The 26,077-nt window shown below is 54.1% G+C and overlaps 11 protein-coding genes across 11 annotated transcripts; 7 read left to right on the top strand and 4 right to left on the bottom strand.

Moving 5' to 3' along the window:
• Positions 1-18: 18 nt before the first annotated feature.
• ACET3X_002808 (uncharacterized protein) lies at positions 19-2,892 on the top strand (the record flags this gene model as incomplete). The annotated part of the gene is made up of 1 exon (XM_069449591.1): positions 19-2,892. The coding sequence occupies one exon, from the start codon at positions 19-21 to the stop codon at positions 2,890-2,892; it is 2,874 nt and encodes a 957-aa protein (XP_069309355.1).
• A 257-nt stretch (positions 2,893-3,149) lies between these two features.
• Positions 3,150-3,815, top strand: ACET3X_002807 (uncharacterized protein; the record flags this gene model as incomplete). Its single annotated transcript, XM_069449590.1, has 1 exon — positions 3,150-3,815. One exon carries the CDS (start codon positions 3,150-3,152, stop codon positions 3,813-3,815), a length of 666 nt encoding a protein of 221 aa, XP_069309354.1.
• A 54-nt stretch (positions 3,816-3,869) lies between these two features.
• Positions 3,870-4,556, bottom strand: ACET3X_002806 (uncharacterized protein; the record flags this gene model as incomplete). The annotated part of the gene is made up of 1 exon (XM_069449589.1): positions 3,870-4,556. One exon carries the CDS (start codon positions 4,554-4,556, stop codon positions 3,870-3,872), a length of 687 nt encoding a protein of 228 aa, XP_069309353.1.
• Positions 4,557-5,310: 754 nt separating this feature from the next.
• ACET3X_002805 (uncharacterized protein) lies at positions 5,311-6,470 on the top strand (the record flags this gene model as incomplete). The annotated part of the gene is made up of 2 exons (XM_069449588.1): positions 5,311-5,886; positions 5,937-6,470. The coding sequence occupies 2 exons, from the start codon at positions 5,311-5,313 to the stop codon at positions 6,468-6,470; spliced, it is 1,110 nt and encodes a 369-aa protein (XP_069309352.1).
• A 666-nt stretch (positions 6,471-7,136) lies between these two features.
• ACET3X_002804 (uncharacterized protein) lies at positions 7,137-8,630 on the top strand (the record flags this gene model as incomplete). Its single annotated transcript, XM_069449587.1, has 1 exon — positions 7,137-8,630. The coding sequence occupies one exon, from the start codon at positions 7,137-7,139 to the stop codon at positions 8,628-8,630; it is 1,494 nt and encodes a 497-aa protein (XP_069309351.1).
• Positions 8,631-8,918: 288 nt separating this feature from the next.
• On the bottom strand, positions 8,919-10,240 carry ACET3X_002803 (uncharacterized protein; the record flags this gene model as incomplete). Its single annotated transcript, XM_069449586.1, has 4 exons — positions 8,919-9,830; positions 9,881-9,952; positions 9,999-10,145; positions 10,193-10,240. The coding sequence occupies 4 exons, from the start codon at positions 10,238-10,240 to the stop codon at positions 8,919-8,921; spliced, it is 1,179 nt and encodes a 392-aa protein (XP_069309350.1).
• A 1,344-nt stretch (positions 10,241-11,584) lies between these two features.
• ACET3X_002802 (uncharacterized protein) lies at positions 11,585-13,484 on the bottom strand (the record flags this gene model as incomplete). Its single annotated transcript, XM_069449584.1, has 5 exons — positions 11,585-11,850; positions 11,908-12,115; positions 12,188-12,659; positions 12,710-13,239; positions 13,293-13,484. 5 exons carry the CDS (start codon positions 13,482-13,484, stop codon positions 11,585-11,587), a joined length of 1,668 nt encoding a protein of 555 aa, XP_069309349.1.
• A 981-nt stretch (positions 13,485-14,465) lies between these two features.
• ACET3X_002801 (uncharacterized protein) lies at positions 14,466-15,194 on the top strand (the record flags this gene model as incomplete). Its single annotated transcript, XM_069449583.1, has 1 exon — positions 14,466-15,194. One exon carries the CDS (start codon positions 14,466-14,468, stop codon positions 15,192-15,194), a length of 729 nt encoding a protein of 242 aa, XP_069309348.1.
• Positions 15,195-15,468: 274 nt separating this feature from the next.
• ACET3X_002800 (uncharacterized protein) lies at positions 15,469-20,264 on the bottom strand (the record flags this gene model as incomplete). Its single annotated transcript, XM_069449582.1, has 4 exons — positions 15,469-15,498; positions 15,547-19,935; positions 19,988-20,127; positions 20,234-20,264. 4 exons carry the CDS (start codon positions 20,262-20,264, stop codon positions 15,469-15,471), a joined length of 4,590 nt encoding a protein of 1,529 aa, XP_069309347.1.
• Positions 20,265-20,740: 476 nt separating this feature from the next.
• ACET3X_002799 (uncharacterized protein) lies at positions 20,741-21,816 on the top strand. Its single transcript, XM_069449581.1, has 3 exons — positions 20,741-21,057; positions 21,109-21,529; positions 21,577-21,816. Exons 1-3 carry the CDS (start codon positions 20,864-20,866, stop codon positions 21,796-21,798), a joined length of 837 nt encoding a protein of 278 aa, XP_069309346.1. The 5' UTR covers positions 20,741-20,863; the 3' UTR covers positions 21,799-21,816.
• A 2,128-nt stretch (positions 21,817-23,944) lies between these two features.
• Positions 23,945-25,053, top strand: ACET3X_002798 (uncharacterized protein; the record flags this gene model as incomplete). The annotated part of the gene is made up of 3 exons (XM_069449580.1): positions 23,945-24,266; positions 24,320-24,564; positions 24,622-25,053. 3 exons carry the CDS (start codon positions 23,945-23,947, stop codon positions 25,051-25,053), a joined length of 999 nt encoding a protein of 332 aa, XP_069309345.1.
• Positions 25,054-26,077: the final 1,024 nt, after the last annotated feature.

Raw genomic sequence — 26,077 nt, 5'->3', positions numbered from 1 at the left:
CATCCCAGCGCGACCGCAATGGAAGAGGAGCTTGACCCTATGTTGCAAGAACAAGAGCCGGGCACCCTCGAATGGGCGCAGAGGCAAGGCGCTTGTGTAGACTACGAGACCGAGTTGCTGCATATCGGCAGACTCCAGGTACCAGCAAGCGATGACTATGATCGGCATCTCCACGATCCCTCCGATGCGACCATCACTTCTGCTCTCAGCACGCTTCTCAAGGAAAGGCTGACGGTGGAAAAGGAGGCGGCATCACTCCTAAAGGCAGTGCATTCACTCCAGGAAGTCCATGCAGTCGAGTTATCAGCCATCAGCAGCCAAATTTCGATACGCAAATTGAAACAAGAGCTGCCTGTACTGCAGACGGACCATGAGCTCGACTTGCTGAACTTTGGTAGTTTAGCTGTGCCAGACTTCAGAAACCTGCGGATACCCTCCGAGATTACTGCAGAGCAGAACGACGAAGGCTTCGGATGGCCAGCCAAGTACTTTGCCTATCCCGCACAGTGCGACGCGCAAGTCAAAGCCGAAAAACTCGCCATCACGAGGGAGGTATTGGTGTGTCTGCAGGAAGCTACCACAGACGCGTATGTACCGGAAGGTGGCGAGCAGATGGAAGCAGAAAGCACCATACAGAAACAGGTAGGCAAAGCCCTTACGGATATCCGTCTGCCAACAATGCAGAAACTGATTGTACGGCCCATTACACCGCCGTTGCTCCCGTTGTCTCCGCCAGTGATGCCTTATATCCCATCCTCACCTGCAAATCGGCTACCACTAGCTTCGGACCGCAGTGGCTCGGTCACTATTGAGGCGCAGGCTTTGCACGACCAAATCACGGCGGCGGATTTCCTGCTCCCCACAGGCTCTGACAGCAGCGACTCCATGCTATTCGATGTCACTCACACGCCTGTTCTCAGTCCTCTTCTCGAAGCATCCGCCTTGCCTGTAGTGAAGCGCCGCGCCGAAGATCACAAAGTGGAAGGCCCGCTCACTCCGCAAATGTTTTCCACTTCGCCAACGACGAAGCTGACATCCGTGTGTTTTGCAAACAATATACACGATTATAGCTCCCACGTGCCATGGGGTCAAGGTCTGACGACTAATGAAGGGAATAGATCCGGCATCGCGTCCGACCAGTCCTTCCAAGAAATCGAGCGCCTGGCTGAAAATGCGAGGAAGAGGGTTGAGTGTGAGCAACTATTAGGCGCCGACACGATTGCAAGAGTTACTGTGCCTGACGCTGACTTTTCCCTACCCACTGCACCATGGATCGAGTACAGCCAGCAGAAGAGTGGCAAACATCGACCTGGTGACACTGAACTCCAAGCACAGATGCAGTTCATCTTGCGGATCAAGCATGAGGACATGAAGTCGGCGTCTTCGTGGCATAGGCCTTCGGTGCCGGAGCGCGAACTGAAGTGGGGCTTCCTCAATACCACAGTGTTTACTCCGAGCCTTGAAGAAAAGCTTCATGGCGAGTCAGAAACAGCCAAGATGATTGCTGAGCTAGAAGACGGAAATGTTGCAACCAGCTCTGCTCAGGTGTGGAAGCGCGAAGGGCTTCGTATCCTTGACGAAGACGAGGAGGAAGAGCTAGATCCGGATGACGAAGAGCGGCAGAACATGGAAGCTTTGATACGCAAGCGAAAGCTGGAGATGGAAGAAGAAATGGAGGTAAGGCATCGCAAGCAGACGTCCTCGCAGCAGGCCGTCCGCCTACAGATCCAGCCGCCAGGATTGCAACAGAGTCACCACTTCGGAGGGAAAGGAGTGCAGAAGTCAACGACCTGGTCGAAGATGGACCATGCCCCGAAAGGACTGCAGGGGGCTGGAAATGCGAGCGGTGATCTAATGTTTGGTGGGTTTTCAGCATCGACCGCTCTTCACAAGTTCATGAAGACGCGTGGTGAGCCTGTGGAGCCTGTGGGGATGTCGAGTGAAGCGCCCGATATGGAGGGTCATGCTCAGTCGAAGACGCAAACTATACCGGTCCAGTCGAGAGGGTCTGCTGCGCAAAAGTCAGCCGTCCAAGGCCAGCAGGTGCATACCATCAAGAAGCCACTACCTATGCCCATTGTTCCGAGTAATCTTGCGCCTTGCTCTTTCGTGGTCTCTTCAACCTTTCTCCAACAGCGAGGAATACTGAAACACATCGAACAACTCTACCCAAGAGCAGAAATGGTATATCGGGATTACACACTACCGCATTCCATGGCCGGAGAAGCCGATATGATACTCTCTCCGTCCACGGGCCTGATCTTTACCACGTTGCAGAAGGTCAAGCAAAGAGCTCTCCCTGGACAGCCAGACAGATCGCCAGTGAAAGAACGTGTGGCCGCGCTCCAACTGCGGTACGAGAGATTAGTAGTGTTAGTGAGCGAGGGGCTAAGCCGTGAGATGGGAGAACTGGGCTCGAGTCGGCCAGATGACCCGCGCGACACGGAGGCGCTCAAGACTTTCGAGCAGTTCGCCGACAACTTGGAGGGCAATGTTGTGGTCCGGTATATCCGTGGCGGTGAGACGGCGCTCGCGTGCTCCACGGTGGTAGAAATGGCAAACTATGGCCTGCCCCATGGCTCAGTGGACATTGGTGACATCAAGCCCACGGCTCAGGAGACGAGCTGGGAGGTTTTTCTTCGTCGAGTAGGATTCAACCCGTTCGCTGCTCAGGCCATCATGGCGTGGCTCCGGAAACCCCTGAACGTGCCGGTGGCTGCTGCTCCCGCAAAAACCGTGTTAGCCGTCGGTCTTCCGCGCTTCATGCTGATGAGCGAAGAAGAGAGAGTGCGCTCTTTCCAGGCGTTGATGGGTGGAAGTAGGGTTCTCATTACAGCTAGCAAGCTGATGGACCAAGCGTGGGTCAGTGCTGTGCATGGATTCAGGATGTGAGACGAGACGATACTACGAATCTATAGGCTTGTGATGGTCCGAAGTTACACGAAGCGACGAAGGTAGTACGATTCCTTGCAAACGTGGGGCGGTGTGGGGTGACGCTTGGACCACGAATGACGCAGAATGTCCTCGAAATATCCCAAAGGAAGCCACCAATGAATATTTTCACGGCAACGGTCTTGTGCGGCTCTCAGCCCTGCATTCCAATAAACTTCCGCCTATAGACTCGCACATCGGTCTCCGACGCGTCGAACATGTCTTCCGTCGGCGTTATCATCTCAGGCCGGCCTGTCGTGACCGAGCCTTCCTCCGTCATATCGCCTACTCAGTTCGCGTTCCAAATTCCTTCGCAGCCGTCATTCTCCCACATTGTCGTCTTCCTGCTCCCGGGCGTCACACTACCAGACGGTACCGCCGCGGCCGTATACGCGCAGCTACCCGGTACGACCGACTTCAAGCTTCTCGGTGCAATCGCAAACGAGAAACCCAGCGCGATCTTCAAAGTGAACGCGAAAGCTGGCGGGCCCGCTGGCGGTGGTCTAGGCGACAGTGACGATGCCATGGTGGATGAGGGTGTCTCAATGGATGCGGCAAACGGCAGCGCCGCGCCGCTAGCTCTCGGAATCGCCGTCGAGCCCGCGCAACAAGTCGCCGCAGCGTTGGAGGAGAAGAAGGCACAAGATGCCGCAGCGTCAGCAACACCGAAAATCGGACAAGGCAATGAGTTGGTGCTTAGAGGGCAGAGGGCTGTAGAGACAAAAGTGCTGGCGCAAAGGATCATCAAGAACTGCTACGACTTCTTGACAAGCTGGGGGACAGGGGACACTGTGCCACTGAAGGCATTCCAGGCATGGTGGACCAAGTTTGAGGGCAAGATTGAAAGGGATCCAGCGTTCCTGGAGAGGAGCGATGGAGGCTGAGAACGAGACGGTATGGATGGACTAGGACTGTACGATACGAAGCCGCAGACAGCCTCAAAACGCCTTGTTGACACCATCCCACTCTGGTTCTGCGAGCGCTGCCGCGTACATTGCATGCGACCACGAAACCTTTGGCGCCTTCTCTGGCTTCCGCTTCGCCTGCTCCACTACTGCGTCGCCGAGTACCTTTTCGATCCCCGCCCGCTCGTACCGCGCTTCCAGCTGCTCTCTCAATGGCCGGAGCGCCTCCCAGTCCGCGCCCTCCCTTCCAAAGTCTGTTACGACGGCAATGCGAACCAGTCTCGAGAGCTCGCCAATTCTTTCAGCAATTCCTGGGCTGGTATGGCACGCGATTGCCGTCCAGACGTCATGCGCATCCGCTCCGTCGATGCCATGTGTAAGCAGAAACTCGACTGCTGCATCGGCACCGTCGACCTCGAAGCGCTGCGAGCCATCATACTTTTGCGTGGTGCCCATATCGTGAAACAGGCATGCCGTGAAGAGTAAATCGCGGTAATGGGCGTTTGTGAAGTACTTTGACAATGTGTGTTTGGCCAACGCGTTGGCATAGAGATAGACTCTGATGCTATGGCCGAGGATTACCGGGTGTAGCAGATCAGCTGCACGTGCATATGCAGCTTTCGATATGTCGGTGTCAGGATTGCAGCTCAGGAGATACGGATACGTCCCGTCTTCTGAAATGCCGGCACCGGTAATGGCCAGATCCGATGGTGGGCACATTGCTGTCTATACGATGTGATGTTGGTATGTAGCCTGTGCGATACAGCAGTATTGTGTGCTTCTTTTATAAGTATAGACGCGCTCTTGTCGTTTGTCCTAATTAGGCCACAGGGCGTGCGCGAGCGGGGTTAGCCACGATACTTCAAATCTAACTCCAAATGTCTCATCACACTGCTCGCGCAACTAATTTTTAGCATTTCGAGTTGCATACTTAGGTATTGGAGTCTCCAGTCATGAATGTCGTCGCAGCTACCCTCCCTGCATCTAGTGCCAATCGGCGATACATATGCCCACGTCGCCTACACAAAGCAAACCAAACGTAAGCCCAACGACGAGGAGCCGGTAACGGCTATCAAGAGGAACCCCCAGTCATCCGAGCTTGCTAACCCACCCTTGGCGTTCTTACTAAACACATCCTAGCGCATCCAGAATGTGGGTTATCGCATGCAAGGCTCACTGATAAGACACGATGACACGACGACGGATCTGGAGAACCTGCATGGCCAAGCCGGTCAAGCCTTGCTGCTACTCGTAGAATTAACTAATCGGACTGCTTCTAGAAATACCAAGCACTGCATGACGACAGTGTTCTGACCGCAGCTCGACAACGACATGATAAGAAGCCGTGGAGATAGGCGCAGCAACTTCACCGACGGTGAGCTTGGCATGGAGCTGGATGACAACGGAAGAGATAAAAGCTGGCTTCGGCTTGTTGCAAGAGTTGTGTGGTTCCAGCTACGCCCTCAGTTGCAAGATGAAGTCCCCAATCCGTCTTCTTCCTCTCTTCGCGAGTCTTACCCTAGCATCACCGGTCGATCTCTCTCGGTCAAATCTCCACCGACTCTTCGTACGCCAGGATGTCCAAACAGCAATCAATGCTTCCCTTCCCAATGTCACCATCTTCGCTACCGGCGGCACAATCGCTTCGCAGGGTGGCAGCAATACGCAAACCACCGGCTACTCGATAGGTCTCGGAGTCCAGCAACTCGTTAATGCCGTTCCGGAACTCCTCAACATCTCGAACATTGCCGGCTACCAGATCTCCAACGTCGACTCTGGTAGCGTCAACGAAACCATCAGCTTGAGCCTGGCGCATATGATCAATGCGGAACTGGCAAAGGAGGAAATTGCTGGTGTGGTGGTAACGCACGGAACTGATACGCTCGAGGAGACTGCGTTCTTCTTGGAGAGCACGGTAAACTCCACTAAGCCTGTCGTCGTCGTGGGTGCTATGAGACCAGCGACTGCGCTGAGTGCAGACGGACCGCTCAATCTGTACCAAGCAGTGACCCTTGCTGGATCGCCCGCTGGTCGCAATCGCGGAACCATGGTAAGTAGAGCATCGATACCAGCTGTGAAGATGCTAATCTAACGTGTTAGATCGTCCTCAACGACCGCATTGGCTCTGCTTTCTACACCACAAAGAACAACGCCAACACCCTGGACACGTTCTTCTCGACTGAAGCCGGGCAGCTCGGCGTCTTCATCAACCAGGTTCCGTACTTCTTCTTCGCGCCCTCGGAGCCCGTGGGCCGCGTAGTCTTCGATGTGACCAATGTTACGGATTTGGCGTCTGTGCCGATCCTGTACGCTCACCAGGACATGGACCCCTCGTTGTTCAACGCATCCTACGCCTCTGGTGCCCAGGGTATCGTCTACGCCGGAGTCGGCGCAGGTGGTGTATCCAGAACGGCTGCTCTGGCCGCTGAGGAACTTTACAATGCCACTGGAATTCCAATGGTTGCCAGTCACCGGAGTTCAGACGGACTGGTACCGAGCGGTGATGACTTTACTATTGCAAGCGGGTTCTACAACCCGCAGAAGGCGAGGATCCTGCTGCAACTGGGGCTCACGATGGGCTGGGGTGAGGAGGAGATTAGAGAGGCTTTTGCGCTGAGCTATCCCACGCCTTAAGCGGTGTAGTTGTGTTGGTAGACTTTATGAATTAATGAGACAGCCGTAATGGTTTCGAACAATCTGCCGTGTTAGTAAGTTGCGCGATGATGCCGCCAAGACGGATGCAGCGGATGAGCAGGAGGCATTGCTGTTGTAACTCCAGCCATATATTCCGACATATCTTTTCACTCGAACCATAAGATTATCCGATTTCTGGTCCTTACCCTTCGAAACGCCACCTTGCCGACAACATGAACAAAGAGGTTCCGACGCGCAGAAAGAGTACATTCAGTCCAGCGATGGTGAGGCGGTGAGACGAGATTGTCATACTGGAAAGTTTAGAATCGGTTGCGTGGCAGGCTATGGCTTGCCCGGCGGCTGGTATCTGGATGTTGCGCCTACCAATGGGGCTAATTCGTCATGGACTGCAAGGAAACGCGCGACGCTGCTCAGTCGGACTTCGCCGGTCTTGTGCGATGGACCAACACCGCATATCTACGGATGACTGCGCGATGCGGCGTTGGAGTCGTAGGTGCACAGCCGCCCAATTTCAGGGCGAGATCTCGCTGCGCGGCCTGCACACCGACGTCATGACTTGGCGCTACCACAGGACGCCAACATTGTCACCATAACTACGTCCGTACCCGGTAATCATGATGTTAAGATTAATTCGAATCCGCAGTCATGTCAAGCGATATTGCGGCGAACCGCTCCGGGCTCAAGGAATTTCTCGCGTCGATAGCGACCATCTCTGGAGACCTTTCAAATATCACCGCGCCGCCTTTTGTGCTAGCTGAGAATTCGACGGTCGAAATACCACAGTACTGGGCGGACCACCCATATCTTTGGGCCGCGCCGGCGTTGGAAGAGGATCCGGAGAAGCGCGCGCTGCTTGTGCTGAAGAACTTCCTGGGCTCATTGCGGGGGCAGCAATATGCAGGGCGAAACGAGGAGGATGGTGTCAAGAAGCCATTGAACGCCTTTCTCGGCGAGCTGTTTCTCGGCAGTTGGAACACGGAAGAGCTGGGAGAGACGAGGTTAGTCTCTGAGCAGGTTGGCCATCATCCACCAGTAACGGCGTGCTATCTGTGGAACAACCAGGTCGGCATCCGGGCTGAAGGGTTCACAGAACAGGAGATCACCTTTTCGGGAAATGTCAATATCAAGCAAAAGGGGTATGCCATCGTGCACGTCGACAAATACAACGAGGACTACCTTTTACCTCTGCCGAACATCAAAGTGAAGGGTCTCCTGAGCGGAGTCCCACATCCGGAGTTGTACGGCGAGTATTCGCTCATCTCGTCCAACGGATACATATCGCACATCAAATTCGAGGGCAAGTCCTTCTTTGGCTCCGGGCACAAGAACGGCTTCGAAGCGAGATTCTTCCACGCAGACAGGCCCAACGAGACCATCTACACAATTGATGGTGCATGGAACAGCACGTTTACCATCAGGGACGCGCGCAACGGCTCCGAGGTGGAGACGTTTGACGTTAGGACCATCGAACACAAGCCCATGACTGTGCCCGATGTCTCGGAACAGGACCCCTGGGAGAGCCGAAGAGCGTGGGGCGACGTCATATCCTCCCTGCGTAGAGGCGACATGAAGGGCGTCACGACAGCGAAAAACGCCGTCGAAAACGGCCAACGACAGATGCGAAAGGATGAAGAGGCAAGGGGCGAGGAATTCAGGCACGTCTTCTTCCACAGAGTGCCAAGAGACCCAATCTTCGACAAACTAGTCCATCATGACCCCCAAGCGTATACCGTCGACCCATCGGGCGGCATATGGAAAGTTGATAAGCAAGCCGCAGAGCAGCGTCAGCGCCCGTTTCATGGCGACCTGACGCCGTCAAATCAGAGAGTGAGTGGAGCGCACAAGCAGGGGCAGACGCAAGACAGACGATCAGTAAATAGCCAGGACCAAGACATTGGTGGGGCTGCTCGTGCGGTGGGCTCGGCAAAGACGTCCAACGGCTACGCATCGGATGCGCCGGTTCACAATCGAGCACAAAGAAAACCAATCGGCGACGCAACCCCACGTGACAAAAAACGCGCAGATTCGGCAATAGGGTGCAAGGAAGATTCCCGCCGTCAGTTGAGTAATGAGACGGAGATTACTGACGAGATGGTGGAGAATTTTTTGAGGGCCAGGACGAGTAACCTGCGACTGTAGTGGTTAGTTGGGATTCATGGTCCACTGTCACATGGACCATGTGATTTTCATGCCAAAGCCGTTATGCCCAACGCGCATGCGCAGTTGACAGCACACTAGTAGTGTGGAGCAGCTTCAGCTTCTGAGGGAGATCGAAGCGCAGTGTAGAGGCGAACACGATCACCAGGTTGATCGAATATCCTTTGTTTTGCCTGGCTCGCGCCGACATGAGTGTAGTATCATGGATCTAAATTAATTTGTAACTCGTCGTCCACATCGTTGAATTCTTGACAGCCTCTCTTTCGGCGTCTACCGCCTCTCGTTCTTCTGGTTGATATGCGTTTCCATGGTGATTTCACCGATCCGGCACTCTTCATCAGACACTTTGCCTCCCCCTTTTATTTTCCAGGTATTGAACACTTTGTCGCTCTTCTCGTTTTCTGCAGAAATATCGTCTCGCAGTCTCACAGGCGCGAGATTGCCCATCCCATAGTCCTCGTCAATCTCCGACTTGGAAATTCCTTTCTCAGTCTTCAGCAGAGACATTGTCATGCTGAAAAAGCTGGGCTTCTTTCGCAGCTCTTTCGTCGGATCGTTGTTCCACTGTGGTGTGCGCGCGCCCGAGGGACCCGAGGGGCCGAATGATGAATTGGTGAAACCGAACTTCTCGGACATCTGTCGCCAGAGAGGACGCAGGGTAGCGAGGGAGCCGGCCGTGATTGCGAGTCCTTGCTCAATGTCCGACCAGATTGCTATGTCGACGGTGGCCCAGAGGAAGTCGGGGTTCTTAAAGTCCATGACGTAGCCCATGCGGACGCAGACTGCTACACTGGCAATGCAGGCCATGCCGAGAATAGGAATCAGCAGAACTCTTGTCTTGACGGACATGTTCAAGCCCCAAATGAGGAAGAAGGGCAGAATGGCAAGCGTAAAGTCGCTAATTACGGAAACGGCACTGTAAAAGAACGTGAGACCGATGATGACGTCCATGCTGATGCAGGTGCCGTCTTTGATAGTCCGGTTCCAGAAGAAGTTGACCGGGTGGCACTGGAAAAGGGTGACGAAGAAGAAGACAAGTCCAGAGACGACTGTGAGGCCCATCGCACCGTAGATGATGTATTTGTGTAGTCGCTTGACGGTGACGCGGAGGAGGAAGAGGCCGATGGACACTTTGGACATGATCATCGCCAAGCAATATGCAATGTAGCAGAGCCACCAGTACTGTAAAACTGTTAGCCTACTGGTCCAGGAAGTCGAGAGGTCAGGCCTACCCGCATTGCTTTGTACTGCTGCTCGCCTGAGAGTGTGTCCATATGACGTCCAGTGCCGTAGTGAACACCACCCTAACATGGTCAGTCAAGAGAGCTGCCAGGTCGTCTATAGTCTTACAATTGCACAAGTAGCAAACATGACATGGCTACATAATGCTGCTATCATCCACCAGTCGTCCGCCCCAAAAGCTCTCACGATGCGCGCCCGTACATACACCCGCAGGACAGTGGCTACGAATGCAAGTGAAACAAATGTCGAACACACCTGCACATATTAGTTGACGCCCCATCTCATCCAATTCATTTACATACCGCCTGCAGCTCAGGTCCTCGGTTCTCGCGTTCGTGCTTTGTAGCCATCGTGATGGCCTAAAGTCGGGCAAATCTGGTTCCCCCCAGATTCCTGCGGAATCGGGCAAGTTGGCTCCATATACCTCGCACCCAATGACTTGGGTATCAGCCAAAATGAGTCAGCCCACATTCTAGCGAGTCTCGATTTGAACGGTACCCAGGGGAAGGCGGCTGGTCCACCACTACTGAACGGGAAATACCACCGGCATGTCAGGGCAGGGTCCGGTCGCACGCCATGCCGATCCATCGCTCAGGCGTTGAAATGGGTTTCAGGGGTTTTGGGGCGATTATTCCCGTGCTTTCGCAGCTTCCGCTTTGGGCGAATATTCCAAGTCCCCTGCGGTTTACGTGAATGTTGGATGATATGATGATCATAATCTGTTGATGGATGCTTGCGGCTCGTGAACCTCCCGCAATCTAGACTACCCGCACACAAATAAACGTTGACGGACTCCATTCTGATCAATCAAGTGCCCGCTCTGGCTGCGGATGTCAGAGTTTTCGGTCCCACGGTTCCGTCGTAGCTCGTGGACCCGCTCTTGTTCCACAGGCTGACCTCGATCCTGATTATAACATCAAAGACAGCCGGCTAAATGCCAGGTTTCACAGTCGCATGGCATAGAGACGGGAAGGATCCGCGTGGCTTCAGGGATTGGTGGTGGCGCATGTCTGCTTGCGAAGTGGCATAGACGTCGTGACTCTGTTGGGGCGAATTTCCGCCAGGGCGTACTAAGCGAGGTCGTCTAGCACGGTCTTGGTAAAACACGTGGGAGCTACAAGGGTAGTCTGGACGTCAGCGACCTTAGCGGCAGATCGCCAAACTCAAACGTCGATGCGCCGAGGCATGAATTCTGAACACTGAGAGACGGGCCACGACTCAGGGACACTGCACACGAGGCGATTGAGAACGGCTCGTTCAGTAGCGGGACGGACACTCGGGTTGCTCTTCGCCGCTCAAAGCCGACGGAGGCCACTCCGAGAATGTACGTAAGGCTGTTGACACCTATTATCTGATCGAAGGGGAACGGCCAGGCCAAGACATGAGGGGTGGGGCGTGAGTCGTACCAGATTTGCAGTCCGATCCGGTTCGATCAGTCCGATATGGCAACTGAGTTGCATTCAACCGCTCGAAAAGACATGAGCGTGGACAACGACTCCTGACCACCTTAGTATCTTCCCACCGCACGAACCTCTCCTGTATTCCAAACCAAGTTGGGAGATCGACCTCAACAGGCACCTGAAAAAGTTCCTGGGCGACGCAGACACGGGAAGACGCTCGACTGACTAGCAAACATACGCTTCTTTGACGATCGTACCCTGATGCGACATCTCGGCTCACCACCAACTGACTGTCTACGCGCCCCCACCACGTCGACAGTAGCAACTCACGTCAACTCGAACGTCAGCTACAGCAAGTGCGATCCTTAGCTGCTGCCCAATGATACCGGCTTCGTCCCTGCGACCCAACGCCAACAGACTCTCATGGTAGCCGCGCAGGGCCCATACGTTGTTTGGATGTTGCCTTGCCCGCGGTAGTGTATCATCGAACCCCAGATCCGCTCTGTAGGCGGCTGCCGCATCTTCTATTCGGCCCTGCTCCATCAACAGAGCGGCATACGCTAAACGTGTACGAAGTTAGTGCATGTCTCATATGCAGTTTGTACAAGAACACCCACCATGACGTGTCGGCTGCATCCATGGCCAAGGCTCGGCGTATACGAGGTTATCATCACGTTGGATTGCTGTTTCAAGGTGTTTGAAGGCTTCTTCGTAGTTGCCTTTGCGGTATTCAAGCTCGCCGTCCAGCATTGCAACTCCAACTTGCAGAACGACGTTAGACCTGTCTTGGTTAGTATGCATTTGCTCTACTACTGTCTCCCGCCGCTCCGGAAACTTTGACTTTGCTTACCTGTTAGGAAAATCTCCGCATATCCGCGATGCTGGGATACGCTCCACTGCTTCAACCAGTGTATCGCGTTCTTTCTGTGCTTTTTCGATATCGCCAGTAGCGGCATATGCGACGCCTTTGCCATAATGCATCATTGCTGTTGTCACACAATAAAGATCCGTATCCGACGGTATCTCGAGCGCAATAAGATCCTGCCAGCGTCCGAAGCGGACTAGGACATGGACCCTAACAGACGCGAAATTTTCCAACCAATCTGCCATGGGCGGGCTTTCAATGCGCAGCAGCGAGTCAGGCAGCGAAGCCTCCATTCGATTCACTGTATCCAGTGCGACCTTGAATTGCCCTGCAAACATGGCTGCATACACGAGCGAATGGTAGTTATGCATCATGTAGAATGAGTAGAAGTTTTTTGCTCCATGCTCAGCAACATACTTCTCATCGGCAAGGCATGCGTCTGCATTAGCGTCAATGGCACGTCGGTAGTCGCCAACAAGAATGTCCAGATGGGACGGCATGTGTCTATAGTATGGCGTTAGTGCGTGCTTTACTTGAAGCGGAAATGAACCCACAGCAAGTGTCCTCCGTCCGGGGTAAGCTTTCTTAGATGATCGGCATATACGAGGGCTGCTTCCGGCGTCGCTGACATCTCCATAAGATGGATGTACAGATGGAGAACCCCTGGGTGCTTGTGTGAGCTCTCTTGCTGCAGGGCTCCCTCGAGCACAGTCTTGGCCTCCAAGGAGCGAGCACCTGGTGTTGGCTCGCCGGTCTTGAGATCCCAAAGATTCCACGCCGAGAGGCACACGAGGGAGTCTGCGTAAAGGGAAGCGATGTCGAGGTCGCTAGAGAACGCATCGTACACGGTCCTCATGGCTTCGGCATATTCCTCGTTGCATGCCTGGAAAGCAGCGTCGTCTAGGCCTTTTGGCACACGCACTTGCACCGCGTCAATGAGGGCCCTTTCGAGATCCGTCGACTTGGCCGCGTGTTGTTGAGCCTTTTCGTTCGCCTCATTAATCTTGCTTAGTGTGGCCTTGAGCTCTTTCTCGTCAAACAAGTCCCAGGGCTTATTGTAGTTCGGCCCGAGGGCGAACGCAAGCTGTAGTAATCAGTTGGGAACCAAGACATGTCTAGGCAATGTCAACGACGTACTCCCCAATAGGCCATCGCACAGCTCGGGTCTTCGCCAATGGCCCGTTCGAAGCATCGGGCGGACTCTTCATGGTGGAACGCATAACACCAAACAAGGCCGCGATCAAACCATTCCTGGGCTTTCGGGCTAGAGGTGCTGATCTCTCGACGGTAGGAGCCCAGATTATATCGATAGGAAGTTGGGTCGTGCATCGCTGTTGGGTAGTGTATGGAAGTCGGCGGATGTCCGCAGGGTTGGCGGCTTGAGGTGGGGATGCACACGTGGGGGTCCTGGCCTAACCTCTTCCGATCTCTGCTTCCAGGTCTCTTGGAATCGTCCAACTCAAACCCCACCGCACCCAGCCTGTCGTGACCAAGCAATCGCGGATCAAGTCGCTTCTCTTACTTTTGAAATGGCCTCATCGCAGTACGTATCGTTATCTGCAGCTCGTGCAATCATCCCCGTGGCCTCACCTCCTGAGCTGTCACTTCACGGCAGACCATGAACACTGGAATGATGTTGGATGTTGTTGTACACAGTATCCAGAGTTGAGCTTCAGAATAATGATATCAGGGGTCACCTACCCTTGCGCTGGGCTTGCACAGCCTCAAAATCTCTTCAACCTGAATTCAATCACTCCAGGGCTGTTTATGACGATCGCAGTTTCGACAAGAGTTCTTTAGCTTCTCTCCTTTACTGCTCTCTGGACACTTTGCAGAACTCAACTATGCGGAAGATGGTCTCGTCAGAATTGCTGCGCGGCAGTTTTTCGGCGTAGATTAGCTTGGCGTCTAAGGCTTCGGGCTTTACGGTACGGCAGTGGTGATGATAGAGCAGGAATGTTCTTGAACATTGTTGCAACTATACATGAGGTTTAAACCTCGTCTTCTACTAGTAGTCAGTAAATGAGGTTTGCGAGATCCTAGGTGAAGCGCTAGCATCTCGTTACGTCACCCCACTTCGTTCCGATCGTGAGGACTCATTCCGAGCGTTGCATCGCTCGAATCACGCCACGAAAGTCACTCGACGTACCGAATCTTCACCACGTCCTACAAAAATCAATGCTTGCACCCAGGTGTACAAACCTCCTCAGAAGACCTACAAGCATCGTCGGCAGTGCAAGTTACATCCGCCAACGCGCATCGCTTCCAGCCGTAAATTTACCCCAAACGATTCAGCGCCGACCGAAAAGTATGCTGCACTCCGCGACTGAGTCAGCGAAGAAGATCTTCGCACCCACGAGCAACTCGGAAGACCCAGGCCATGCAACACAATACAACAAAGGCGCCCTAGACCGTGATGATCTCCTCCCCTCCCCAACCGACCAGTTCCACAAGTGGTTCCAGGAAGCCCAGGCCAACAACGTCTACCAGCCCGAAACCGTCACCTTGTCCACCGCCGAACTGCCCAGCGGCAGGGTTTCAGCACGTACACTGTACATGAAAGAGCTGGACGACCGCGGCTTCGTCATCTACTCAAACTGGGACACGAGTCGCAAGGCGAGCGATATTCGGAGCAATCCGCATGCAGCACTGACTTTCCACTGGCGCGAACTGGAACGCCAGGTTCGAGTTGAGGGGACTGTGGAGCGCCTCACGTCTGAGGAATCGCAGGTGTACTACGATACGAGGATCCGCGGCTCACGGATCGGGGCATGGGCCAGTCAGCAAAGCAGTGTGATTGAGTCGAGAGAGCAGCTCGAGAAGAGAGTGGAAGAGGTGGAGAAGAGGTTCAGCGGCAAGGACAAGATCCCAGTGCCAGAGTTCTGGGGTGGACTGAGAATTGTGCCCGATATGGTGGAGTTTTGGCAAGGACGGCCTAGCCGGTTGCATGACCGCTTTGTCTACAGGAAGGTGGGTGGAGAGGAGGGCGCCGAGGGGATCAAGGAGGCGGAATGGAAGATCGAGAGGTTGAGCCCTTAAGAAGAGATGACATTGAAAGGCATGGTGATCGGCAAGTCCTAAGAATTACACCAGAAACCAAGAGATGTTCAGAACGACGACGAATATGTGATAAGTATCAAGTACCTGGTGTGGTATCATTCATTCCTTTTGATCATACGAACAGTCATAAACTATAGACATAACTTTCCCAGCCGCTTGGACTTCCCACCAAACGCCATAAAATGATCATAAATTGTAAGATCGACGAACGCGACGAAATCCAATGAAACCTGTCCTCCCACGTGGCGTAGATTTACTCGCCATCTGATTCTTGTTCCGCAGTCTGACTATGTTAGCATACATCCAATGTATCTGTGCCGGATTAACTTACGTTGTCGTGGAAGTTTGTTCCGTGCGTGGTCTCGTTAATGTAACCCTTCCTGATGACGAAGTCACCAAAGTGCTCTCCGTCATTCCTCTCCTTGGCGTATTGCTTGATCATTGGCTGCATAATCTCCAGGATCTCGTCCTCTTTGATCGAGCTCCTGTAAAGCTTGTTCAGCCTTTGGCCGTGGTAACCGCCACCAAGGTACATGTTGTACGCGCCGTAGGCCTTTCCAACGAAAGCAACCTCGGCGAGCCATGGACGTGCGCAACCGTTGGGGCAACCAGTCATGCGCATGACAATACTGTCTTGACGCAGACCAGATTCCTCGAGTGTACCCTCGAGCTTGGTGATAAGCTCAGGCAGGTAGCGCTCTGACTCCGCCATGGCAAGACCGCAGGTGGGGAAGGCAACACAGGCGGAACTGGACAGCCTCATGCCCGAAAAGTTGGTGTTGTCAAGCTTCCACTTCTTCAGCAGCTCCTTCATGGCCGGCAGGTCTTCATCGGCGACGTTGGCCAGGATCAGATGCTGGTTACCAGTCAACCGGAACTCGCCCTTGTGTACCTTGGCCACCTCGATGAGACCAGTCTTCATGGGGAAGTTGGCAGTGTCCTCAATGCGGCCGTTCTCAATAAAGAAGGTGAAGTGGTTGAGACCGGTCTCGTCCTTCTGCCAACCAAAGGTGTCGATGTTGCTCTGAAACTTGAAGGGCTTGGGCTCGTCAAACTTCTGGCCCCACAGCTCCTCAACCTTGCCCTTGAAGACATCAATACCCATGTCGTCGAGGGTGTACTTGAGACGAGCGTGCTTCCTGTTCTTGCGGTCACCGTGGTCGCGCTGGACGAGCATGATCTTCTCGCAGACAAGATGCACTTGCTCGGCTGAGACGTAGCCGAACATGCTTCCGGTTCGCGGGTACGTCTTCTTGTTGTTGTGTGTGACACCCATACCACCACCGACGAGGACGTTGAATCCCACGAGGTTTCCGTCTTCGCCCTTGATTGCGATCAGACCAATGTCGTGAGCATACACATCGGTGTCGTTGTGGGGAGGAATGGCAATGGTAATCTTGAACTTTCGTGGGAGGTAGAGCGGGCCGTAGAGCGGCTCGTGGTCCTGGATAGCCTCACCAGCAACCTTGCGCTTCTGCTTTGTCTCGTCGTCCTCCAACCAAATCTCGTGGTAGGCAGTGGTAGAGGGAAGGAGATGGTCGCTGATCTTCTGCGCAATCTTGTGGACCTGGCCGTGGTACTTGGACTGAGTCGGCAGGGAGCTGCACATGACGTTTCGGTTGACATCACCGCAAGCCGCGATGGTGGTCATCAACGCCTTGTTGATAGCCTGCATAGCCGGCTTGAGCTTGCCCTTTACGACACCGTGGAACTGGAACGTTTGTCGCGTTGTCAGCTTCATCGTCTCGTTACCGAGCTTTGTGCTGATCTCATCCATCTGCAGCCACTGCTTGGGCGTAGAGACACCTCCGGGCAGTCGGCAACGGATCATGAAGGAGTACGCTGGCTCAAGACCCTGTGCCTTGCGTTGGTCGCGGAGATCACGATCGTCCTGCATGTAGGTGCCGTGGAACTTGGTGAGCTGTTGGTCGCTTGCTGAGATGGCACCGGTGCTGGTATCGGCCAAGCCCTCCTCGATCGTACCTCGGAGGTAGTTTGAAGCAGCCTTCATGTCTTCGTTGGTCAACGGCGCCGGCTCCTCAGGCAGGTTCTCGACGTTGGCAACGCCGAGCTTCTCCCAGAGCTTCGGCTCCCATTCGGCGTACGCAGTCTGGTAGGCGTCTGGGTCTTGGTCGTCACCGAGACCACACTCTACCAGGGGCTTACCGCCGAGAGCCAGAAGGCGAGCATGGAGGTCCTTTGCGGGCTTGTTGTAGTAGATCTTGTCCTCCTTGCGCGGCCAGTAATGGCTGTCACCGAGACCAAAGACACCGAAGTTGACTGTCGCAAGATCCAAATCGGTAGAATCCTTGACGGTTTCCCAGAATGTTCGGCCGTTCTGAGGGAACTCTCCCTGACCGGCAACACTGGTCATCAGGATGACGTTCTGCTCATTGGGCAAGTCTTCGATCGGGAAGTCATCCATAGCCATGACCATGGTCTTGAGGCCTCGCGCTTTGCCGCGGTTTCCAAGACGCTTGGCTAGGTTTTCGGCGTTGCCATTGTCGGAAGCAAAGAGAATGGTCATTGGGTCGCCCTGGAGACCTTCAAGAAGCTTGCTGTAGGCGTCCTTGGCCTTGCGCTTTTGCAGTTGCCTGACCTCGGTTCCGTAGGATCCAGAGATGTTGGACGAGAACTCGGGGTGCCTCTTCATGACCTGGGACATGTAGTTGTCGCGGGAGAGGAACTCCTCGAGCTCCTTCTTGATCCGCTCCGAGTCGAGCTTGAAGTTCTCCTCGCCCTTCTCCTCAGCTCGCGGGTCCCATCGGTACAGGGGCCAGTAGCCAAGGTCGACAGCCTTCTTGGTCTCTTGCAGAACAGTCAGGGGTGTGTCGTTCTCCTTCTCGTACGGAAGGTATGCAAGCACCACAGACGGGCCGTCAAACTTGTCGGCCTCGATCATAGCCTCCAAGACCTGAGTGTAGGAGCTGTATACAGCAACCGATGCGACGTAGGCGTTTCCGTAGTTCATTGCGTACAGACCAATGTCCTTCTTGCGCCTCGCGGCATCAGCGGCTGCGCGCTCAGAATAGGGGGTTGAGTCAATGATGAGCATGTTGACGTTCTCGCCAGAGGCCAGGACGTGGTGCACGCCAGAGTTTCCGAGGTCGTACGCCCAAGCGTCCGAGCCAACCAACCAGGGGGATTCCTTGTAGAAGAGCTTCTTTGACGACAACAGCTGGCTGGCAACGGGCGAGCCGTCGGTGCCGAGACGGGCGATGACTTCAGGAGCAAGCTCGTTGGCCTTGTCGCTGTCATCGGCGTTTAGTGCCCACTTGGAAAGCCACTCCTTGGGTGCTTGGGTGGTGAACGCATCCTCCTTGGATGCAGCGGCGGCCTCGTCTACCAGTCGCTTTCGGTGCTCCTTGCGCGCTACTAGTGAGCCGAAGCCGTACTCTGGAGAAGAGGAGATATCGTTGGAGATGCCGGCGTGCTGCGAACCAAGCTGGTTAGCAATGTGGAGCTTCTCGCCAAAGACCTGGTTCAGAATCTTCATGTAGGCATTCTCCAGCCCTGGTTGCTCGGCCTTGATAGCCTGGGACTCTGGGCCGTCGAGGTTGCCGATGACGAGGTTCTGCACAGGCGTCTCGCTCATCAGGTTCTGGAAGACACCGCGCATCGCCTGGGACACAGTCTCCTCGTTGATGTAGCCGAGTTGGTATCCTACAACCATGGGAGAGACGCCGCCAGTCGACTTCAGCGACATCAGAAGGTCGAGCAGTACAGGACCCCATCGGGTGGTCTTTCTCCGAACCTGCTCTAGCACAGCGATCCTCTTGAGCGAGCGGGGGAGCATAGGCGCGAGCGAGGCACCCAGCCAGGGGCGGTACAACCTCGCGGTGATGACGGCTGTGTTGGCATACGCTTTGGTCTCCTCTACACTGTCCAACTCGGTGGCAAACACAGCAGTGTCAGCGCCGAAGAGGAAGATGGCAGCCTCCTCGGTGCCAGTGCCAGAGAAAGCGAATGCATCGTAGCTTCGACCGGTGGCGTCCCGAATGGTTCCCCAGATCTGTGTGGCGAAGCGGTAGATGTCCTCGGATGAGACAGGCTTTGAGATTAGAGACTCGACAGTGGTTGCAGAGGACACGGACGCGCCGCTTGTGCTAGCATCCCGCTGTGATGAGCCAGAAGACGAGTCGGCGCGCTGGCTGTTCCTCTCCGACACCGGAAGCGACTTGGCCTGCTCAGGAGCGCTGACTGGTGCTGCCGTTGGGGCGGCATTGATAGCCTGGCTCCGAGCAAAGGACAGTGTCGAAGTCCTGCCATCGTCTGCGTACAGCGATGTCTCCTCTGACTTGGTGCTCTGGTATGCCGCCGCCGCGTCTAGGTCGATGACTTTTCGGACGAGGTCGGCATCCTCGACTTCAACAGTCTTTTTGAAAGCGGTCGCGCCCGAATCGAAGAAGTGAATGACACCCTTGCCTGACTTGATGGCCAACGCATGTGCAGTCAGGGCAAGATCCTGCAACTCCTGCAGTGTCTCCGACTGGATGAAGGCGAATCCAGACTGCCGGATCGAGGTGATGTCGGAGAAGTCGGGGAAGCCCGAGGGCGCTACTGATACGTGGAGAACGACGGGGTACTGGGCGAGCTTGTAGAGGTGTGGTATCGACTTTACAAGAATGGACGAGGTTGTGGTGACGCTGGTGAGCTTGCCCGCACGAATGGGCTGGAAAACAGAGAGAAGGGGATCCGCATTTTGGCGGACTGTCAGGATCTGGGACAATATTAGTACAAAGAGTCGGATGTGACCAATTCATGGAGAATACCTCTGGCTGTGTCTTGCACACAACACTGGGCGCGTTGTGCTTCTGTAGTCCTCGCAGCGGCTCGGAGAACTCAGATTCGGTCGTGAGGGAGGGGACGACCGACACAATCACGTCGGAGGCCAAGTGGGCAATTCGGGCCACTACACAATACACAAGTCAGTAGATGTGACTTTGACCCGCCACCTGCTCTGGTGCAACGGCGTGCTGGGGTAGACAATGGCGGGGCGAATGGCTGCGGGGACATACCGGCCTCTCCTGCAGTCGAGATGGACCCCATATTGACTGCAAATTCAGGGTTGACGGTAACAGTAAGGAAATGTCTACGGGGGAGACGAGGAGTAGTAGCAGTTCGGACTGTCGGCGACGGTCCTCATAGTCAGCGGCGACGGCAATGGAAAAATTCCCTTTAACAGGTCATGACAACGCGTGCCGAAAGCACGCAATATTTTAGTGCACTTCAGGGTCTGGGGCGAGGGCCGAAGAGCGGCGAATCAGACGGCCATGGATGCGCGCGTTCGGTGTAATGCACTTGGCTAGATCTGCTTGTCCAGCTCGACGCGAGGCTGGCGACCGAACTTCGCCCATGGTGCATTTCGTGGTGGAGTCCTGCCGGAGGGTAGTCGTGATGCTTACTCCCGCATGTCTGAGTGGCCAGCTGAGGGCCCTGTCGCCTTGCCGCATTGAGATGAGCCGAGGGCCAGCTGCTTATCGATAGGAGCACAGGCTACCTCCACCTGTTCGCTCTCTGACATGGCCGACACATGCATCATGGCATGAACCAGCACGCCCGTACGACCAATCGTCGACACCATATCTGCCCTTACCGCAATTGCCTGCATCTGCATCTGATGTCGTGATTAGCGTACTTTAATCGCAATGAACACCGCCTCTGGATTTTCAGATCCCCTCGTCTCCGATACCCCGCTGCCCTTCCACGAGCTATGCACGCGCATCAGTGACCGCATAGCCACGTTTCTCGACGCCAAGGAGGTGTCGGAACGCGTCAAGAATGTGCAGGAGCAGACGCGCACGTCGCTCGGCGTGATAGCAGAGGCACTGGACAAGTACAGGTTGGTGCGGCACTGCGGGGCGTGCGGCAGCTGCGACTGACGGCCATGTAGTCTCCCAGAGCTCTCCCTATCGTATAATGGTGGCAAAGACTGCCTTGTCCTCCTTATACTATATCTCTGCGCTATGCACAGACGGGGTCTGACGCAGACCGCGAACCCCTCGTCCAGCATCGAGACCGCCGTACAGTGCGTCTACATACAAGACGCGCATCCCTTTCCCGAGGTCGAGGAGTTCGTCGCGCATAGCAGCAAGATCTACTCGCTGGCCCTGTTGGAATACGCCAAGCCCATGAAGGCTGCCTTTGCCGACTACCTGAGGGACACGCCGTCAGTCAAGGCGATACTGGTGGGGACGCGGCGGACGGATCCGCATGGCGAGCACTTGAAGCACTTCGACCCAACAGACTCGGGATGGCCGGCCTTTGTGCGGATACACCCTGTCATAGACTGGCACTACGTGGACATATGGACGGTATGCCGCATTTGCGTGCGCAGGTATCCGCTTACTGACACATCTAGTTTATACGCTTCCTCAACATACCCTACTGTTCCCTATACGACCGTGGGTACACATCGTTAGGCGGAACAACCGATACGCACCCAAACCCGAAGCTCGTGCGCGAGCCGTCCACGCAACAAGTACCGCAGACTAAAAAAGAAAACGGCGAGCCGAAGCCCAAATTCAGACCGGCATACGAATTGGTGGACGACTACGAGGAAAGGCTAGGGAGAGATAGGTAGAAACATGGTGATATAGCACATGCACTGTATCTGTGCCTTCTGTTGCATTACGATGACATTTTTTCAGTTGACAACACGCGTTTTATTCTTTGCAGGGAGCGACTAATTTCCAGACTTTCAAGGAATGAGCTTACGTTGTCGACATACTGGATTATTCTCGGAGATTCAAGTCCGCACTCACTCTCGTACCCGAACGTATGCTGGATCGACTTTGCGTTCGATGACAGGTCGGACGCCCTCTCCAGCCAGTTTCCGCTTTGAAACCAATCGGGTGGACATCCTGGGGCTGGGCTCGTGTTACCGCTACGACATGGTGCCGTTCGCGACAACTGCAACCATACACAATCACGCGAGACATGAGCAGACCAATAGCACTACATGAACCGGCCGTCATGGCAGGGTTTGTTCAAGACGGTTTGCGCATTGTCCCACGAGCATGTACCGGCCCGTGATCGCATGAGTTGTCAATGCTGGGGCTTACAGCTGATAACCTTGGGCGCACGCAGCCGATCATGCTGTCCAACGAGTCCGCAGAAAGACTCTATCAAACCTGCTAAGTTATGCTGATTGGTAGGTCACACTAATCAGCACGAACCGTTCCCGGAGTAATGTATGCCATGTGTAGGCAAGCAGATATGGAGTCCTACGGGAAGCACCTACAATGGACGCAATCAACAAGTTGACGAACAGGGCGATGTTGCATGAGGGATATTCGTATGCAGATATATCTCTTTCCCCGTCTGAACAAGCGAAAGAAAGTCTGGAAACACTAAGGCTTTTATTCTCCATTATGCTTTATACGACGTTTTCCCAAGTCCTAGTTTTATTGACGTTGACCATCCATGCGGCTGTAATTCCATACAGTCGGCCTGAGGTCATCCCGGGTCCAGGGCTTCCGTCGCTGGCATCTCTTAACCTGACTCCAGCTGACCTATATGAGTTGCCGTTGCCAAGAGGTTCAACTGGTAAGACTCGTACTCATGCCGTGCACTCAGAGGCGACTTGACATAACACTCCACAGTTCAGACAGCCACCTCGGATAATGAACTGGTATGCGGACCAGAAGACGGCGCTTACACTAGCGTTGACAATCTTATTGTCTGCTACAAATATCTTCGGAACCTTGGCAGAACGCCCTGCGAGTTCGAGAACAGGGAGGCGAGAGCGTTGTGTTGGCATGGAATCGATACTGTTGTCGTGGGTATAGGCCGAACAGGAGGCCACGAGAGTAGCTACTGGTATGCCCGGCCAACCGTCGGGGAGACCATCTGACACACCAGACAGCATCGATGTGGCGGTAGGGATCTTAGCAGTCATCGACGGCTGCACGAGACCTGACGGAAGCTGCGCAGGATTTGCAGTAGCCAACGGGAATGCAAACATCATGGTTGGTGGAACAAATGCTGAGTATCAGAGACATCGTTGGAGCTAGGGATGGAGGTTGTCTGTACTCGTGGTCGTATTCACAAAGTGTCGCGGTCAATCAGGCCGCAGTTTATAGGCACGTCCTCAAACCTAACGACACTGTTCCAAAATGCTGTTAACCGTCTCCAGATCTCGTAAATATCGACTCATATATTGCACGCTTGAGTACATTGCTGAAGTCGCCGAGAACTAACTTGAAACAGCGTCAAACGCGATCATGCGCCTCATTCCCTAATGCATAATTCCAAGATAACTACCAAGGAAGAACCTTCCCCGCAACATTCTCCAGAGCTAACCCTTTCCCCAGACTCTACCTCTCGATATTAGGCAAACATAAATCTGGGGTCGTCGGGGCTTTTCAACTTCCTCCAACCAGAGGTTTCTCCGCGCCCAAGATGTTTCGCATACATCAGCCAGTACTCGGCTATAGCCATGATACTCGTTTGAGCTACCGTATCGAGCCACACATTGGTCATGTGGAAAGACACACTGTGCCTGGTGCATGCGGATGCTCCCGCGACGCGCTTTGCCATCGAATCCCACCTAAGAGCATTCATCATGTATATTAAGTTGTCAGAAAACAAGCCACTCTTTGGACTTTGCGGAGATGAACAGCAACAATTGTTGCGGCTCAAACGCCGATGGCATATACATAATGCAGCTTCGGTAGGTTCGTATAATCTCTAGCAGAAGACAATACTGCATCCCAACAACACTAATCATGAAGCTCTCTACCTCTCTTGCCTTTCTTGCGGTAGCCGCGGTCACAGCATCCCCTACTCCAACTATCCAGGAAGAACCGGCGAGGGCCTTAGAGAAGAGAGCCAGCATTACAGATGCTGCCAACATCGGCTATGCGATGGCAAATGGAGGCACCAAAGGCGGAGCTGGTGGGCCGACTACCACCGTCAGCACTTTACCCCAGCTCTCGGCTGCGGCCAACTCCACTGGGCCTTTGAACATTGTCGTCCAAGGAGCCATCAGCGGTGCCGCAAAGGTCCAGGTCGGCTCGGACAAGACCATCATTGGGAAGACTGGAAGCTGTATGCCCTTGATAACTATCTATCTCCCTGCATCCGTGACTAACAATCTGCAGCCCTCACTGGCATCGGCCTCACGATTCTGGGTCAGAAGAATGTCATCGTGCGCAACATGAAGTTCAGCAAAGTGCTTGCTGCATACGGCGACGCCACTACCATTCAGCTCTCTACCAATGTATGGGTCGATCATTGCGACTACTCCGGTGATGAGACTGTGGGCAAAGACACCTACGACGGCTTGGTCGACCTTTCGCACGCTGCCGACTTTGTCACCATCTCCAATACTTACTTCCACAACCATGTACGTGCGATATCTGACATCTTTCTGCAATGTTGGACAACAGCTAACACGAAACAGTCCAAAGGCACTCTCGTAGGCCACTCCGACAAGAATGCCGCCGAAGACACTGGCCACCTCCGCGTCACATATGCAAACAACCACTTCTACCGCGTCGACAGCCGCGGCCCACTGCTCCGTTTCGGCACAGCGCATATCTTCAACAACTACTACAACGAGCAGTCCACGGGCGTCAACACCCGCATGGGCGCGCAGGCTCTTGTTCAAAGCTCCGTCTTCGAGAATAGCGGAAAGAAGATGGTCTACACGGAGAGTAGTGCGCAAGATGGATATGCAGTCGTACAGGACGTACTGTTCGGTGGCCAGAGTGCTAACACAGCACCCCTGGGTAAGCTCAATGCGCAAAGTTTTCCTTATACTTATGCGCTACTGGGAAGCGCGAATGTCAAGGCCGCTGTTACCAAGGAGGCGGGACAGACACTGTCTTTCTAGAGTGTGTAGTTGGATGGCTACGTACAATTCATGATATACCAGATCCATAATCGACAACTGAGCTTCACTTTTGGCTAAGGATTGAGCGATAAAAAACACAATTAACACTAAGAGCCTAAAGCGATGAATAGATTTGTACAGTTGCTGCTCGGTCAATACTTGGCCTCCAAAACATCTCAACCCCTTTCACCTCCATCATGTTGGAAAACAAGCAAAACCATATAACAGCAGGGATTCGCTAGTTGTTAACCACCTGGCCACTGATCTGCTGGTACACTGTTTGTATATGGCAATTTGATGCTTGAAATTACCAAGACACCTCTCTCACTTCCTCTTTAGGAGATTCTAAAATTGACCCCAGGTCACGGGCAATATTGCCAGCGCTTTTACGACGACGATTTGTTGGTTGTTGCACTCTGAGGAGGCCAAAGGAAGTAGGGTTGTCAGTGCCATCGAGTCTGTTCCCGCCATCAGCACCATCGTATAAGATTACGAGCATGCCGTCTTCCACAGCATGTAGAATATCTCGCAATGGTCCATTCGACGCATTCTCTAATTTCAAGCTTTCCTGCAACTTCTCCATCATCTGAGGGTCAGTAATCAGTCATGCTTCCGAAATTCCAATTAATGCACAGGAACTCTTACCTTGATCACTGGCGCTTTGAGTCCTATCGTGTCACATTGCGTATCGTCTCCGGGCTTGAAGAAGAAGAATGATGACCCCTCGAAGTAGCCTGCATAAGAACGTTCACGTTCGAACTCACGCAGAAGTTTGTACCCGCCAATGTACCAGCATACGAACTCCAGGAAAATACATCCCAGCGCCCAAACATCACATTGACTGCTAACCACTCCACCAGGCAGTTGGCATTCCGGCGATCGATAGGATCTTGAATATGGTATGGTGTACCCGTGTTGTATAGGGGTTCGTTCTTCAACGGTAAAACGCGCGGTTCCAAAGTCAGAGAGCTTTAGAGTTCCAAGGCACTTCTCAGACGATTTATCGGGAAACCAGAGGATGTTT

The sequence above is a fragment of the Alternaria dauci genome, chromosome 2 (assembly GCF_042100115.1).
Source record: "Alternaria dauci strain A2016 chromosome 2, whole genome shotgun sequence".
Classification (NCBI taxonomy): domain Eukaryota; kingdom Fungi; phylum Ascomycota; class Dothideomycetes; order Pleosporales; family Pleosporaceae; genus Alternaria; species Alternaria dauci.
The sequence above is the reverse complement of the archived record's forward strand: the minus strand, read 5'-3'. Positions and strand labels throughout refer to the sequence as shown.